A 17095-nucleotide genomic window follows, 5' to 3' on the forward strand; every position below is an offset into this window, starting at 1 on the left:
AAAATTAATTAAAAAATTATGTCACAAAATAAAAATATATATTATTATTTTTAAATGACTAGATTAATTAAAGTGTTAAAGATAAATAATTAAAATAAACATTTTAATAGATAAATAACTAAAATGAATATAAAAATAATATAAAAAAACTAAATGTAAATTTAGTCTTAAAACATTTTAAAAAATAAAATAAAGACCAAGATATTTTCATTCTTGTCTCCAAGACTAAGGAAATACATTATTTATAACTCAACAACTACAAAGATAATCCTACAAGTGTCATCATCTAACATTTAGAAAATTAAAAATATAAATTATATAATATTATAATATCATCCTATTAAAAATATAAACTTGTAAGGTTCATTGTATCACACTCATTTTTTTTTAGTGTGGGATAATTCAATAATTTTATTTTATTAATTTAAAAAATTATTATTTATTAAAATTATTTTATTCTTTAATAAACTTCATATTTCATTCCATTTTGTAACTACATTCCACAATATTAATGAGGCATGAAGTACCCTTTTTACTAATAAAACAAAGACAATAATAATAATATAATTACAAAATTAGCTAAAAAAAGAAATTCAATAAAATAGGAAAATAAAATAAAATAACCAAAAAAATAAACAATGAGAAAGGAACACGTATTCCACCGTAATCATTATTTTAATATATAGTAAATACATTATTATCTAAAATAAAAAAAAATGTTTACATCAAGTCTAAATTCTAAAACTAAAATTTGTTGACACTAATCTCGGATCGAATTAATGAGACGGGGCATTTCATACGCACCCGTAGTTTCCCTAGTTTCATGTATTTCTTTAGACAATATTTTTCTAAATAAAATTAGAAGATTAAGTAATATTTTTCCTATATTATTATTTTCCATTGTTTTTATTCAAATTTATTATTATTACTAGCTAAGTAGCTATATTTTCCAAACAATTTGTTTTAGCCAATCTAATTCTTAAAATTATGGGATAAGGTTGGAATCAATGTAAGGTGTAATAGGTGAAGATTTATGATTCTTCTTTATCTCTTCTATCATTTTATACACCCTCCATCTTTAGTTCGAATTTCATTGTTCTCGTCAACACCCAAATCCTTTTAGATTCTTCATCTTTAGGTTTTTCAAAAAAATCCTTTTATGGGTAAAAGTCCTCTTCTCATGTCTTGAAAAAACACATCAAGAGCTTCTTATAGCATCACACACACACACTATATATATATATATATATATATATATATATATATATATATATATATATATATATATATATATATATATATATATATGACCCTTAAGTTAATTTTCTCTCACTTGATTAAACCCAAATTTTTCTCTCACTTGATTAATCTAAGGGTTATATTTTAACTTTTTCATCTCTCATAATAAATTCTCTCTCACTTGATATATTCCCTATATATATATATATATATATATATATATATATATATATATATATATATATATCGTATCTAGTACATATACATAATATAATTTAAAAAAAAACTAAGGTGGAAAAAAAAATATAAAGATGATAAACACACAACTAGAACTGTCAAAATGGGCTCAGCTTGGTGAGCCAACCCGACCTACCACAGGTTCGAGCCGGGTTGGGCAAAAAAAAATTACAAATTTCAATACAGGCCAATTTTAAACCCGGCTCACTAACAACCTGGCTCACCTGGGTTGAACCCGTGGTGAGCCGGGCTGACCCACCAACCCATTAAAAAAAAACTTATGTTTCATCTTTCATTTTATTGGGCCCAATTGCCCAAATAAGCATTAGGATTTAAATTATATTTGAATTATCGGGCCCAAAAGAGTATTTGAGATGATTTTGAATTATATTTGTTCACATGAGTAGGGATGGCAATGAGGCCCCATGGGGGCGGGTAATAGTAAATCCGCCTCCGTCCCGCTAGATGAAAATTGTCCCCATATCCACTCCATATTCGCGCGGGTATCCATGAATTTCTTGAATATCCACGGATATCCATGAATATCAATGGATATTTATAAATTTTTAAAAAAATTAAAAAAATTATATTACAAATAATTTTAAGTCTATATTTAATGTCATTGAAATATTAAAAATAAAAATTCAATGTTAATTTTGAACTTGTATTTAACGTTAATTTTTTTGAAATAATAATAAAAATGTAAGATAATCAATGACTTAAAATACATCAATCTTACAAGTTAAAGTCTCATCACAAAGCTACAATAATTCAATCTTATAATTCCAAACGAAAGTAAACAACTTAAAATACATAAATTTTATTGGTCCAATCAAAACTAGAAAATTAATCAAATTATATCCAACATAATTCTATAACATGCTTAACACATGTTGGTAAATTCATCAACCTCACTTTTGTAAGAAACTAAGACGAGAGAGTGTACTTTTAAGGTTGTGGTATAAGAATAATTAGGATATTTAAGAAATATTATTAAACGGGTACCCGCGGGTATGGATATCATCATACCCGCCCCCGCCCCATTTATAAATGGGTAAAAAAATTATTCGTCCCCATTATCCGCGGGTACCCAATTAGCCTATCCATTTATTATCCGTAGCGGATTTTACCCACAAATACTCGCGGGTGCGGGTATTTTTGCCATCCCTACACATGAGATTATTTTGATTTTATTTGATTGTATTTAGAATTATCATTTAATTATGATTTTGGACTTTAGTTGTATATTAAAAAAAATCATGTTTTTTTTAAAATTAGGTGAGTCAACCTATTTAACCCACTAACTCGTGGTGGGCCGGATCGGGTTCAATTTTTTTGAGCTCACTAATAAATGAGTCGGGTTGGGTTGACCCACCAAATACTTAACCCGTGGTAGGCCGGGCCGAGCCGGGTTACCCGTTTTGACAGTTTCTACACACAATAGGATATTATTTATTTTTTTCAAACGCATAATCATGAAAAAATAATTTTAAACTCAGGCTTATCAAAGTTCAGCTATCTATAGAATAATATTTGTTTAGGAAACATCCATCTCTCAAATAAATTTTAGTATTTTAAAGAATTAATTGCTAAATTTTGGTTAGAGAAAACTTGATTAAAAAAATTATATAATTGTTTTTTTTGGAGAATGTACAGTTTATGAGTTTTTTAAGACATTAGTTAATAAATAAATTTTTTTTATGTAGACAAAACATTACTAATGTACTTTATAATGATTTTTAATATTTTTTATTTATGAATTCTTTAATTAATAGCTTAAGGAAACTTGTTAATATGAACTTTTATTGTTATGCAACTCCTTTTTCCAAATCTCCTTTTTTTTTCCTGTGTTTAAGAGAGGACGAAGCTTATCCATTTTTCCCTTTTTGGTCCAAAAGTCTTTCTTAATGTTGAACTGGATATTAATTTATTTCAAACATAAAGATTATTTAATTGAGTTGTCCCTAGTAATTACAAAATAATTTTTTTACCAACACAACCCTGAAGCGAAATTTAATGAATTTATTTAGATTCAGTTATGTATGAACCGACTTTGTGGAGAGGTTTATCCATTTGTTGATGTGTTGTTTTTTTGGCACATCATAGTCAAATTTATGTGAATGTTGTGTTCATTGATGAGTGTCTTAGGCCCACAAAAATGAGTCCTTAGATACGGATGTCGACACAAGTTTGGCGCAGCTTATATAGAAAATTGTTGCCAAATGCCCAAATTCACTTACCAATTATAATGCATATTTTAACTATTATCATTAATTCCTTTTATTTCAACTAGTAGGATAAACACGCTCTTAATCTCTCTTAATTTTTTTTAAAAAATAAAAATAAAGAATAAAAAAATAGATAAATGTGAAACTTAATTGGAAGAAATATAAAAAATTATTACTTTTTAATATTTAAAAATATAATAATCCACCAGAAAATGAAGACGAAAAATAATTATACATATTAATATATTTTTTATGATAGATGTAAATGATTTGCGCATTTTAATTTATGTTGAATTATTTATAATTATGAAGAATTTCTTTTAATGTAATTTATGATAAACAGTTTAAATGTTTGATTAGGTGTCAAGGAATTAATTCGAGTGTATAATTATTATTGAGTTGAAATAATTTTATCTTTTAAGTTGTTTTCGCATAAGACACACACCTATACTTATTAATCACACAATTTTATTTATGTCCTTTTATATGATGATGGGTGAAGTGAGGTGATGTGTTTGATGCATATACGTAAGAAAAGGTCATTTTAATTTGGACAATGTTTTTTGGCTCATGAACTGGGTTAGATTTGGTTTGACTGGATTAGGACGGAACTCAAATGAAATATATAAATTTAAGCACTTTACACATATAAGTCATAAAGTTTTGCAAGAAATTAGAACTAATAAATTATGGCACCATGGAAATTTTGGATGGACTGAATAATTAACTCCAAAGGTAAACTATTCGGCCTTTTCCAAATCTTGTTTTAATTTTAAAACCTTAAGCCCAATTCAATGCTCTTTGGGTTAGATTGAGTTTTGAGTACCTTTTTTTTAGGAGCCGAATGAACCACACGAGTTTGAATCTTATAATGAAGAAGGTGCAAATCATTAAAAAAAAAAAAGAAAAAAAAGAAAAAAGAAGAGAGTAACGTATAAGCTATCTTTAATAAGATTGAGGAGCATGTCTTTATATGGAATAAAGTGAGTGCTACAATATCTGTTGAGATGATTGGAAACTAATGAAGACATGATCATGACTTTCCTTTTTTCGAAAGGAAGAGAATTATGATAACTTTTCCCATACACAACATTGCATAATTCGAGTTTGGATTTCAACGCAAAAAATTACAATAAGAAAGAAAATAAAGGGGAAAAGTGTTTTTCATGAAAAATAATCGATGCATAATAAATTATCCCGTATAAAACTCTCACTAAAGAAATCACTTAATCTAATTTAATTATATAAAAATTGTCAAATGCTTTTTTTTTTTTTTTTTTTAAGTTGCAGCCATAAGACACTTACCTTTTTTTTCCATGTACTCAAAATTTAAAGTATAAAATTAGTCCTTATTTTTTATAGGCTACTGAGGTCATTAATAATATTGCGAGGACAAATTAATATATGACACCAGTCAAAAGAAAAATAGTAATAGTAATTTACATTACATCTTAAATTCAAACATCAATAGGACACTATACAAGGGGAAAGGAAAAAAAAAGTAAAATAACTAGTGTTTCACTCATATGAGAACAATAAGATTCCTGCTTTTCGGCTTCCTATTAAAAAAATTTATACATTAATATTCATATAAAAAATATTATTATTAATCTTTAAAACGTCTCATTTTAAGATTTGTTTTAGATAACTCTAATTTTGCATAAATTCTTTAAAAGAGCCTAAATTCACACGTTTTTTAAAGTTCGAAAATTGAATTCATCAATATGAAAGTACTAATACATTAATCATGTTTGACCGAAAACATAGGAAATAAAAACACACGTTTTTTTCTTAGAATTTCAAAAGACTATTTGCTAACTTTCTATTTTTCAGCAATCAAATTGGCTCTATTAATCATTTTCAGGGCCGAGTTAATGGTTTACTTCAATCAAGAGAATTTAGATAATCAAATAAAAAACCATGACAGCTCATTAGTAAAAAAAAACCTGTGTCAACAAATGCTTTATAGCATATACATGTGAAACAGACTTGATGTTGGGCGAAACAAAATCTTGAACGCTGTACTAACTGAAGTAACATAAGGGTAGTCACCCTACTCATTCGTGCTACTCCGTTTCTTATAAATAAAAAGAAAGCTTACAAATTAATAAAACAAAGAAAACAAATATACATCTCTAATTTACAAAAAAACTATGAAACGAAGATACAACTAATGTACTGATGGTGGTAATTGGTAAAGATTGAATGGAGTTTGAACACTCAAGAGTACATAGATCTGAAGCCTTCTGTAAGAGGAACCACTTTGGCGGACAGCCTGGACTGCAATTTTGATGCAGCTTGACGAATATCCTGAGGATCAAAATAATAGATGCCTATTTATTCACCGACTTGTTCAAAAGGCACACATTTTCCTAACATTATTACATGGTAAGAACTTAGATGCAATTTCTAAGGAACTTTTAGTATTATTGTCTACTCAGAGTTAAAATTTCACTTCGATAATTTGTGTTGATCTTTAATGCAAACTTTTATTACATATTACTAAGATAAAACTTTAATTAATTGAATAACAATACTAAAAGCACTTAAAGATTTACATTCTAAAATGCATATCTTGGGAGTTTTGCATCTAATTGGTAGCTGTGCAGATATGAATGAGCCATTGGGGGATGCAAGTTGCAAGTTCATAAAACCAAAAGGAAAGCTATAACATTACCTCTATAGTATATCTTGATGAAAAATGAGTCAATAGAACTGCTTTGTTGCGAATCCACTGTGCATTTGCAATGAGCTACATAGTTAACACAAGTTTACTAATCAGGAACTCTTCAATACAATACGCAGTAGAGTCATCATTCTGAGACTTGGTCAATCACAAGAATATGCGATGTCGATTTGTCTGATCAGGTAGACTCTAGGTTTTTATATTGCAATGGCACGAGAATGAGTCATAAATAAAATATGGAATACGAGTAATAAGAAACATGTTACATACCTCAAATAAATGTGTATGACCATGTTGCCGGGCATGATCTATGCTGAATGAATCATCTAGGAAAGTTGCCTATTAAAAGAGTTTCAACAAGCAAACCAATCAAACATAAAAGATAGAATTAAGATAGCAATAAAGAAATAAGAGCACACAACAAAGAATGGCGATAGCATTTTTGAAAAGTTTTAATTCCTACATTTTCAAGTAAGCCAAGACCCGAAGTCTAAATGTATAGATATCAACTTAGTTGGCTCTGATAATTTTGATACATTAACAACACGACAAAGAGGACAAACCTTTGGTACACAATAAAAAGAATGCTTAAATTTTTCTGTTAATTGATTATCACAGTAATTGTCAGAAAGAATGACTAAGAAGAAAAGGTAAAAGATAAAGGAGAAAAATAAAAGAATAAAGTCCCATATATTATTAAAATCATTTAATATGATTTATCACTGACAAAGATTTTACTAGTAGCCTCTCATTCATTCTCTTATTCTATGATTCTATCTTCTTCACTTCTGTATAAACAAGCAAAAATCATGTTATATATATATATATATATTAAAAAAGAGAGTTCAACAAGGGAAACGATGGCAAGCAGGGAATCGCTATCTCTCCCACCTCCCCCATGTACTTCTTCCCTTTTTCCCTTTGGGATAAAAGAAAAGGCATATCTAGGAAGAAAGGAAAGACTTTAACAGAATAGGATAAGAAAAATGCCAGGAAACACTTAACCAGAAAGCAAGCATGAAAATCATAACAAAAATACTTAAAACAATAAGGTTCTGCAATCTCTTTGTATATCCATCAAGGAAAGAAACCCCTAAAATGTCAATAAACTGAAAACCATAAAAAATTAAAATCTCATCTTTTTCAGTATTTGTTTTCATTCCTTCCAATTCCACTCTAACCAAGCACAGAAGAAAAGAGTTAACTGAAAATTCCCATGACAATACCTCAAGTTGTAATTTATAAACATGATAATCTTAAAGAACATGTTCAGGAATGGTTAAATTAAGAATTGATTTAATTTGTGGAATAGACTTATTTCTAAGGTTTTCAGTGGAACACGCTGTCAATTCTCAAAGTCAGCTGAATTTGCTGATAAAATAATTGTACTGTACCTCAGTTATAAGAATTTTTGCTCTCAATGCATCAGCATTACATGGGTCAAGCATAAAATCTGATGTTGTATCACCAGTGAAGGCCACCTCAGGAGATAATATAATGTCTGTAATCTAGAAACAAGAGTTCATTACAGATAAAGATCAAAGAAGATTTAAATCAGAATTGAGTTCCAGATATTACAAACCTCAACACCTGACTTCTTCAATTTCTCAATTTGTTTCCCATTCAGGTGGGCATATTGTTTCCTCAGCTTTTTCCTGATTGAGTAAACTACATAACCCTGCATAACAAATACTACCAAGTTGGTATTATTCTTATTCTACGAGATCTCAAAAGCCCAGTTATTGCCATGATGGAAAAAACTAGGTACTAGGAACTCATTCACTGTCACTGTCACTGTCACTGTTCTGTTTTTTTTTTTTTTTTGTAACATATTTTAAAGAACAAGGTTCATTATTAGAATGTTATCACTAATTCACTATCATAATGGAAACACAATAGAGATGTACAAAGTATAGAAAAGTATGTAAATGCAAAAAAAAAAATCAAAACAAAAACAAGTATGTGCCTTCACAAAACAAAATGTGGGGATGACCATATAGCATTTCTTAAAAAAAAAAAAATCAGAGTTAATATCCAGCATTAGAAGACAATAGTATAAACGATAACAAAAATATGGTAAGCCAAAACCTGATAAATTTAAGGCTACGTTCTTTGTTCTAGAGTTTTTGTACACAAAATGAGGTAACTTCTAACACTGATATAATATACCCTTCAGTTAAAAGACAGGCTACAGAATGGTTGGTTGAAAGGTACCTGGCTGGGTATAACATGTTGTGTTCTGAATGGTCGGACAACAAGGTTATTCCGTATCTCATACGTCTCCCCTGAAATGAAACTTCACACATCATTTCCTCAAAGATATCTCCTGACCATTAAAGAAAGACAAATGACACATACCCACATCCAATGCGACCACTTCAGCATTCAATTCAACTTGCCCCATTGTTCGGTGAATATCAAGCAGCTTCTCAACATCCTCTTTGATGCAAGGAGGCACAAACACAGTGGGAGGTTTTAAATTGTACAAACCACGGCTAGCTACATACATAGGCAGCCCTCCCTAAATCATTCAAAATCATCACATGCTTATGCAAAATTTACACTCAACATCCAAAGTACAGGATGCACAGAAGACGTGCAAAAAACACATTCACGAATCACAAGTAAGACACACTGGGATTAGTGAAAAATGAAAAGAAAGACCAGCATTAGATGATCTAAACAACAATAAAAAGATAGCCTTACCCCACTAGCATTAGATTAAGGGTTTGTTTGGGTAAACTTATATAGATATACTTCTAAAATAGGAAAGAAAAATAAAATAAGCTTCTCTATAAGTTAAAATTAACTTATGCATAAGCTAGTTTTAGCTTAGAGAGAAATTTGTTTCGATTTTCTTTCCTATTTTTTTTCCCTAGATTTGAAGGAGTTTATTTAAACAAGCCCCACCTGAATTGCTCTTAATATGCTATCAAAATTAGCCCTTACAACCACAAACCTAAGTTCTAAGGAAAAAAAAAAAAGGTTTAATCAATAATGAATTTGGCTTTGTCTATCAATAACCAATACAATCTATTAAGATAACACGTGGCACATGTAATTTACCCCCTTTTTCCTTTTCTACCAAGATCATAAAAATTGGTGGCAACCGTAATTTTGGCCATAACCTCAAGTTTTTGGAATCTATGCTACTGCATTGCAACCATAATTGTGGCCACATCAGCCACATTTGTTTGCAATTTTCCACAAATGTCAAGCAATGCAAAATAACTATAACTGCAACCACAATTTAAAACCTTGCTTTCTACTAATCCAAAATAAAAAAAATAAAAAAAAAGAAACAGCACCAAACCAAATAAAATGTTATTGGTGACAACAGTGGAGAACCTTACAATGTGATCAAGGTGAGCATGAGTAATGAAAAGGAAGTTTTGCTGAATGGCTCTGCTAGGGCACCTCCCAATGTCAAAAGTGCACTTGAATTCAGGGATTATGATACATGTCTCTTGGCCCCCAACTGAAAGACCCTCAATGGAATAACCTTCCAAGTCCAAAACTTTGCGGTTAACCTGTGACCGGGCTATCCGGTACTGTTCTTCGTGATCAATTGCTTTGCTGATTTCGGACAAAAACCCCGACCCTTTCAGGACATTGACATGGGTGTGCAGTGAAACTTGGTGGCTCAGTGGCTTTGGAGGGAAAAAGTGTTGGTGGAATGGGAAGAGTTGAGGGGTCTTGAAGGCTAAATTGCTGAGAGAAATTTGCATTATTGCCTATGAATTAGAGTGGAAGAGAGGGACAGAAATGAGGGTTTAATCTGTCTGAACCACCGCTACTTTTGTGATGAAATTCGGAGGATAAGGTTAGCTTGCTAAACACCGTCGTTTTGACTTTTGACACTTTATTTCAGTTTTTGACACAATATATTTAAGATGTTAACATCAATGTAATTCAAAAAAAAAAAAAAACTTAAATAAAAAAACTTGCTTTAAACCACTCTTATCACTTTCAATATTACCAATGGATATATATTTTAGTAGACTATATGCAGCAAATATGATGTTTTTCACCGATAAGAATATTAGTAAGTGATTTAGGAAAAAAAAAAGATTAAAACATTTTCTTTAAGAATATAAAGATTAAATTTTTAAAAAAAAAATGGGAAATAAAAATAAATTTATTTTAAGTTTAAAAGACTAATAATATATTTAAGTTTCAAATCAATACAATTAAGATAACAAAATAGGTTAATTTTTTTTTTTACAAGTCTAGTTGAATTAATATTTTAAAAAATTACCTCTCTATATAAGAAAGCCCAAGCATATGTTTTAATAATGTTTTTGACTGTAAGATAAGAAATAGGTAAGTAAAATTATGTATAAAAAAAAAGAAGGTAAAAATGAGTTTGTTTGATGTAAGAGAAATAGATAAGAAATAAAAAAAAAATGTATTATAAAATTGTTTAATTTAAATTAATCGAGAGAAAACAAATCATAATCAAAGAAAAATTATTATTTCCCCTTTCAAAATTAAATACATACTTTTTTGGACACACTAAAAAGTTCTTATTTGAATCAAGAAAGTTCGTAATCAATTACAACATATTTTGATATTGTTAATGAAGTTTTGTTGTAATAAATTATGCCAAAATTGTATTCAAACCCAATCCAATCAAATAAACCAAATCCACAATCGAATATCAACCCGTCAATCAAATACAAAATATACATAATCAAATACCATGCACAATTGAATACAAAATATACATAATCGAATACCATACACAATTGAATACAACCTTCACCAATCAAATACAAAACACACACAATCATGGGATAATAATCTCACAGGAAGCATAACACCTTCACTCCTCAATTTTACTCATATTTTCTTGCAATTTTGCAAAGAAAATAAATACACAAGGGACTCACATCTTTAAATTTCTCACTTGACAAAACTCATCGGTGCCAAACCATTAAACATATTTCTCACTTCTTATTTCTCATCCATCCCTCCTTATTTTTTCACCATTTCATATCAAGCAAACACAGTGTGATAGTCGATTTGGTTTCCAAAATTTCAAAGTGAATGACATCAAGATGGTTAAAATGTTGGAGAAGATGTATTTGACGTCGTCCAAAACAAGGAAGATCTAGATGATATGTGGCATTTAATTTCATAAGAATATGACAAAGTGCATTTAGCTTTTTTTTTCTTCTTGATATGAGGCATTAACTTAATAATTTCGTAAGATAAGTGAAGAATAAAGAATTGTTTTCTTTTCCCATGGACATGAATTGTTTTTCTTCCATAATTAAAAATACCTCATATTTAAGATTTAGGATTTCTTTTCTTCAATTATTAGGATTATCTTAGATTTTTGCATCATCCCGCATTTTTTTGGTTTCTCATATTATCTCCCACCTGATTTCATACACGTGAATCATGTGCTTTTCACTTTTGCCACGTGTGGAAATGAGGATTTTTTTTTGGAGGGGGTTTATTAACTTAATCATGTGGTTAAGATATTCAAATGTCAAACTCTTTCTGTTAAACCAACACGCATTGGTTTTGAATGATATAGTATACAAAGTTGAATTTTAATATTGAGCATTTTCATTTCTCACTTAAAAAAAAAAAAAAAAAGTCTCCCATCAATATGCTACTAATCGAGATTGCGCTGATTTTACAGCTTAATAATGGATGAATTTGCAAACAATCAGATCAACAACCATCTCAATCATGCACTTGATATTATGTACAATGTACGCATAAGATTATGGAATCAAGAATCTACAAGAGAATCCAACCATTACATCTCAATACTAGACACATAAAATTTATTTTGTTACAAGTTACACATATATTAGAAGCTTTCGAGGTGCTTAATGTAGTTTATGTCCTGCTTCCTACTTGCTTTTGCTTTGGCTTAATATCCTTGCAAGCATTGCCCGAACCATCTCTCTTGCTTTCCTGTGGTGGGAGCATGAAAATTATATCTTTTGTGATCATGATCATGTCTATTTAAAAATCATGAGATGTAGAAACTATTTCAATTCAAGTTAAGAGTATTTTTAAAGTATTTTTTAAAAAATTTTAATAAAGAAAGTACTTTTAAGTTATATCTAAACAAATTTAGTCATTAACTTGTTACGTTTGGCCTGCAGGCTTGGATGGCATGTGAACTAATGAAGAGATTCTGACCTTTGGCTGCTCTTCATGGAACTGATAACTTGGCACTGTTTTCCTTTTTGAAACTGTTCTCCTTGGTTTGAAATTGGTCTTTGCAGTATGTGGTTTGAAGCTAATTTTTTCTTCTGGTGAATTGATTGAATAGTTGTCAAAATGAAGGGGCACTTCGTTTGACCCGCAACTCTCCTTTTCCTCCCCAGCAGCAGCATCTAAAAATCTTGTCATGATTGTGAATTTATTGTTATTGTTAGGAGGGTCATATTGCTTCATGGCATGGCTTTCAACTGATGAGGTCTCTGGAAGGCGTGTTGCCATCCACCGTTCAAGCCAACTCCAACTCATATTTGCTTCCATGCTGTTAAATTTTGGAGATCTTCTCTTTGAACAGATTCTTAGCTGCAATAACCAGGATTAGTGTTTTGTTACCAGCCTTGTATCCTATATCTACAAGAAATAGTATTTAGTGTTGACTTTAATTTCTATACACAATCAATCTAATTTTTGTTTTTACATCGTCAATTAATGAAAAATTATTATTAATGTATTTTAAAATAATTATCGTAAAAGTCACATTGTAGAATTTCTTTATACTTGGTGTTTACCTGTTGTGAGAAAGCATAAGCCAGTGCTCTTTCCCTCCTGGTTGATGCTTCCATTCTATTCTGCATCCTCATTTTCGAAACATAGCTACTTACAGTGCTGTCATCCCAGTCTTCCTGAAAATGTCTATGTTATTATGTAGCTTAAAATATTTTGATTAGTTGTATATTATAGCTGAGTTAATGGGTCCCAGTTAAAGTTCAGACTCTAAAAAATGCTCCATCAATGTCTGCTGTGTAAAATTAACAAAACTTTCTGGCTTTACATTAAAAACAAGAAAAAAAACCATTTATGTGTGCCAGAACTGGTTGTAAGGAATAGCAATTAGCCAATTACGCTGGAGAGAAATGAGAATTACCAATTAAGGTGTATCTTGATATATTTGACTTTCGGTTATGTCAGAGAATGCACGCAATAAATAGGGGAAAAAATGGCCTAGTGGAAGATCAAATTTCAATGTCAAATAGCATTCAACTATTTAAGTCTTGAAATTTGGGGTGATAGCAGTTGAGCTAATATGACACTTGGCGTAGACCCTAGACATTTATAATGTTGAACAAATTAACCTAAAGGATGATTTATCAAGTTAACATGTTGGATCTTCTTTACACCTTTTTCATCACTCTTCTGGTTTTTTTTTTGTTTCTCTTTTCTTTAAAATAAAAAAAAAATTTGATAGCATATTAATTAACCACTCTTTTAGTTTGGCATCTGAAGTTTAAAATATGTTGGGAAAGATGTCTTAAATGGTAATTCTCTCTAATTTCTTTGTCCTTTTCTTCTGATTTTACTCGCTTGAGCATATCTCAATTTTTATTTTTCCCTTTTTACCAAAACCATGGAGTGCTAGTTCACAATGCATCATTGCCTTCTGTTGTACCTTTTGCTTTATTACTTGAGTTCTGGTCCTGCGCTGAACGCGTTGGCAAATGCCTTTTTGTTCTCCTTCAACCGAAAAAACTTCTATGGAATTCGCGGTTTGGACTTCAATAGATGTGCCCATGGACTTTCTGTCTGGACTTTCTGTTACTAAATTGAACTCATCTTTTCCAGATTTTGATGTTATTTCTCCATTTTGACGCCTCAACTGTAATATGCAGCATACCGGTGATGCTAGTAAGAAATATTATATGCTATGATTAATAAACTTAACATACTATGAATTATATGAGTATTAATTAAAATACCATTATATGCTATGATGGATCATACCATGCTATTCTAAACAGTAACCATTGACATTTTTCATTAAAATTTTGAAAATGGTTGAGGGATGGAAATGGGAGAAACAAAGGGGAAGGGTGAAAATTGACATTGTTAGATAAATGATCACCAATTCCTCTATTCTTTCTTCAGTGTTACAATTTTCACTCATCCCATGCACATCTTGAACTTATAATATGTGCTAAAAGTTTCCCTTCACTTTAATGCAAATTTTGCTTAGAAGAAGATGTATGTTTTGATGTGAATAAGAAATTGATGTAATCAAAGTTTAGGGAGCTAACCAGGAAGCCTCTGTATGCTGATTGAATAAGAATGGCTGCTTCTTCCTCATTCAATTGTTTGGAGTTTGAATTTGGCCTTTTCTGTGTTACATTCTCCACAGTTTCTTCACTCTCAGTGTCTCCTTTATCATTCAAGTCCTCCTGTACGGACTGTGAAACAGTTACCTCAAAGCTCTTAACTGAATCTATATCTTTCTCTGCAAGGACTGAATTGAATTCATCTCCACACAAGTATGACCTAACAGATAACCATCTTCTATTCTCAGCACTATTGCGCCTCACCTGTTAGCATGGCATAATTCAAAGCTGTTAATGCATTACTCAATGGACTCTACCATGAGACTATGAGAACAATGAATGAGAATACTATTTATTGCAAAATATACTTAAGTCTTACATTGACTAGAGACATTCTTATATATCTGGTAACTCTCGCTTTACATGTCCGTTTTTTTAAGGAATGAATTTGGCACCAAAATATAAGATTATTGGAACTAAATTTTGTCAAACAGAATTGTATTATGCTGATACTAGATAACAGGTGCAGCATATGGAGAAGGTATGGAACTTGAGAGACTCACTTTGCTTTCATGCGACCCATCAGAACGATTTTTGGAGAAGACACTTCTTACCAACTCCCCAGTGAAACCCATTTCAGTTTTCTAAGATCAGAAGTGAAATCCTTGACAAATTCCCCACGAGAGGTTCTCAACTATATTAATATGGGAATGCACATATGGCGGAGTATCCTACATTATTAGGATTGGATAAAGTAAAATAAGGAAAGTGACATTCTTACTTGATCAACAATATTAGTAGACATTAAATAAGAATAAAGTTGGTTTTATTTTAAATGTTACACGAAACTGGTAGCTTTATATATCTAGGGAGAGACCACATGTTCACTATAAATGAGTTTGACGATGATGATGATGATGATCTGTGTGCTAGGACAGCAGAGCTGTAAGGGTACCTCAGAATCAGAAAATAATAGAAGCTGGAAAAGTTAAAGAAAGATAAAAGGGGATGGAGTTGAGTGCATGTTTTTATTGCTTTTGTATATACTTTTGGCACATGGCTAGAAGATGATAGGCTTTATTAAAGCTTACTTGTTACTGGGGTTATGTTATGTCTATTATTCCTTTCTGGTTGCTACTTCTTCCTGTGTCCTTTTTATTTATTTATTTATTTATTTATTACTTTAGTTTGATGCCAGTAACTTTGGGGACAGGTTAGGAAGCTGGAAAAATTTTCCAAGGATTCTTCAGTGTCAAATATCTAGTGCTTTTGCAGGTGTGGCGTGTTTCTTTATTTTGGAATTTGGATGAACTGATAAAATGGCAAAGGTGAAATATGTGAAGATGGTAATAAGTGGTAACTCGTATGACATGATTTACTAGTCAATTTTTTTCATGCGGGGTGCCTTTATGAGGAAGTTGATCATGGAAAGCCTAAGACCTCGTGTAAGGTTTGATAATTGATGGAGTGAATTGTATAATAAGGAATATAAAAAAGGCATGAGTGTCTTTAGTGAATCCCGGGAAATTAAATAGTACAAATCAGATCTGCGTGGTAATTAGAGAATCAGGATTACTCACTTACGAAAACACTGCTTTCCTTGGTTTCTTTTTGAAGCTTTTGGGAAAGATTGATAAGTAAGAAACTAAGAATTTAAATCAGAGTGGTGTAGATGTAAGATGACGGAGGCAGTGATATTAAATTCAGTGCCTAAATTATTCAAACTTTGCTAATTAAATATTTTTATTAAATTCATCATTTGTTTTTAATGAATGAACAATCTCAAACTTAATTTTAATTTTAATTACATGAATGAATCAAGTTAAAAATTTATAAAATTCACATTATATATATATATATATATTAAATGTTAGTTTAATATGTTTAGGATATTACTATATATGTTCCTATATATCTAAATCCTAAATCCAAAACAAATATTTAACTTTCAATAAAAATAATTTAATTAATAATATCATAAATTTTATTTTTCAGAAACATCCTTAGAATAAAATGATTTAGGTGTATTATTAGTAATTCAAGAGATAATATTTTCAACTAATGAGTGTGATTATATCATTAATAGTCCAGTAATTACATCAACTTAATTTTATGAAAAATGAGTGAGTTTTTTTATTAATAGATTTCACAATAAATTAAAGATATAAAAATAAAACTGAGCAATTAACACATTTAAACTTGAGTCTAAGTTTCTTATAGTTACGAACGAAAGGATATTTTTATTTAGTTTCTTGTATATAGGATTAGCAATAGTAAAATTTTATTTACGGACAAAAAATTATAATTTTATAAATAAAAAGTACTATTACATCATTTTTATGATTAAAAATTCTTATATATATATTCTATTTTTCTTCTTACTCTAGATTTTTCCATCCATTAACATGAAAATTCTATTAAATACTCAA

The 17095-nt window shown here is 30.1% G+C and overlaps 2 protein-coding genes across 2 annotated transcripts; both read right to left on the minus strand.

Annotated features, from left to right (window-relative positions):
• Window positions 1–5607: 5607 nt before the first annotated feature.
• Window positions 5608–10214, minus strand: CPZ (Metallo-hydrolase/oxidoreductase superfamily protein). Its single transcript, XM_020350942.3, has 8 exons — window positions 9744–10214; window positions 8749–8911; window positions 8605–8675; window positions 7973–8068; window positions 7785–7898; window positions 6661–6729; window positions 6382–6456; window positions 5608–6014 (listed from the first exon to the last, which is right to left on the minus strand). Exons 1-8 carry the CDS (start codon window positions 10116–10118, stop codon window positions 5925–5927), a joined length of 1053 nt encoding a protein of 350 aa, XP_020206531.2. The 5' UTR covers window positions 10119–10214; the 3' UTR covers window positions 5608–5924.
• A 1891-nt stretch (window positions 10215–12105) lies between these two features.
• IQD33 (IQ-domain 33) lies at window positions 12106–15510 on the minus strand. Its single transcript, XM_083063278.1, has 6 exons — window positions 15230–15510; window positions 14649–14930; window positions 14024–14230; window positions 13146–13259; window positions 12556–12939; window positions 12106–12324 (listed from the first exon to the last, which is right to left on the minus strand). The coding sequence occupies exons 1-6, from the start codon at window positions 15299–15301 to the stop codon at window positions 12247–12249; spliced, it is 1137 nt and encodes a 378-aa protein (XP_082919404.1). The 5' UTR covers window positions 15302–15510; the 3' UTR covers window positions 12106–12246.
• Window positions 15511–17095: the final 1585 nt, after the last annotated feature.

Source organism: Cajanus cajan, chromosome 9 (genome assembly GCF_000230855.2).
Source record: "Cajanus cajan strain Asha chromosome 9, NIPB_CcT2T_4, whole genome shotgun sequence".
In the NCBI taxonomy this organism is placed as follows: domain Eukaryota; kingdom Viridiplantae; phylum Streptophyta; class Magnoliopsida; order Fabales; family Fabaceae; genus Cajanus; species Cajanus cajan.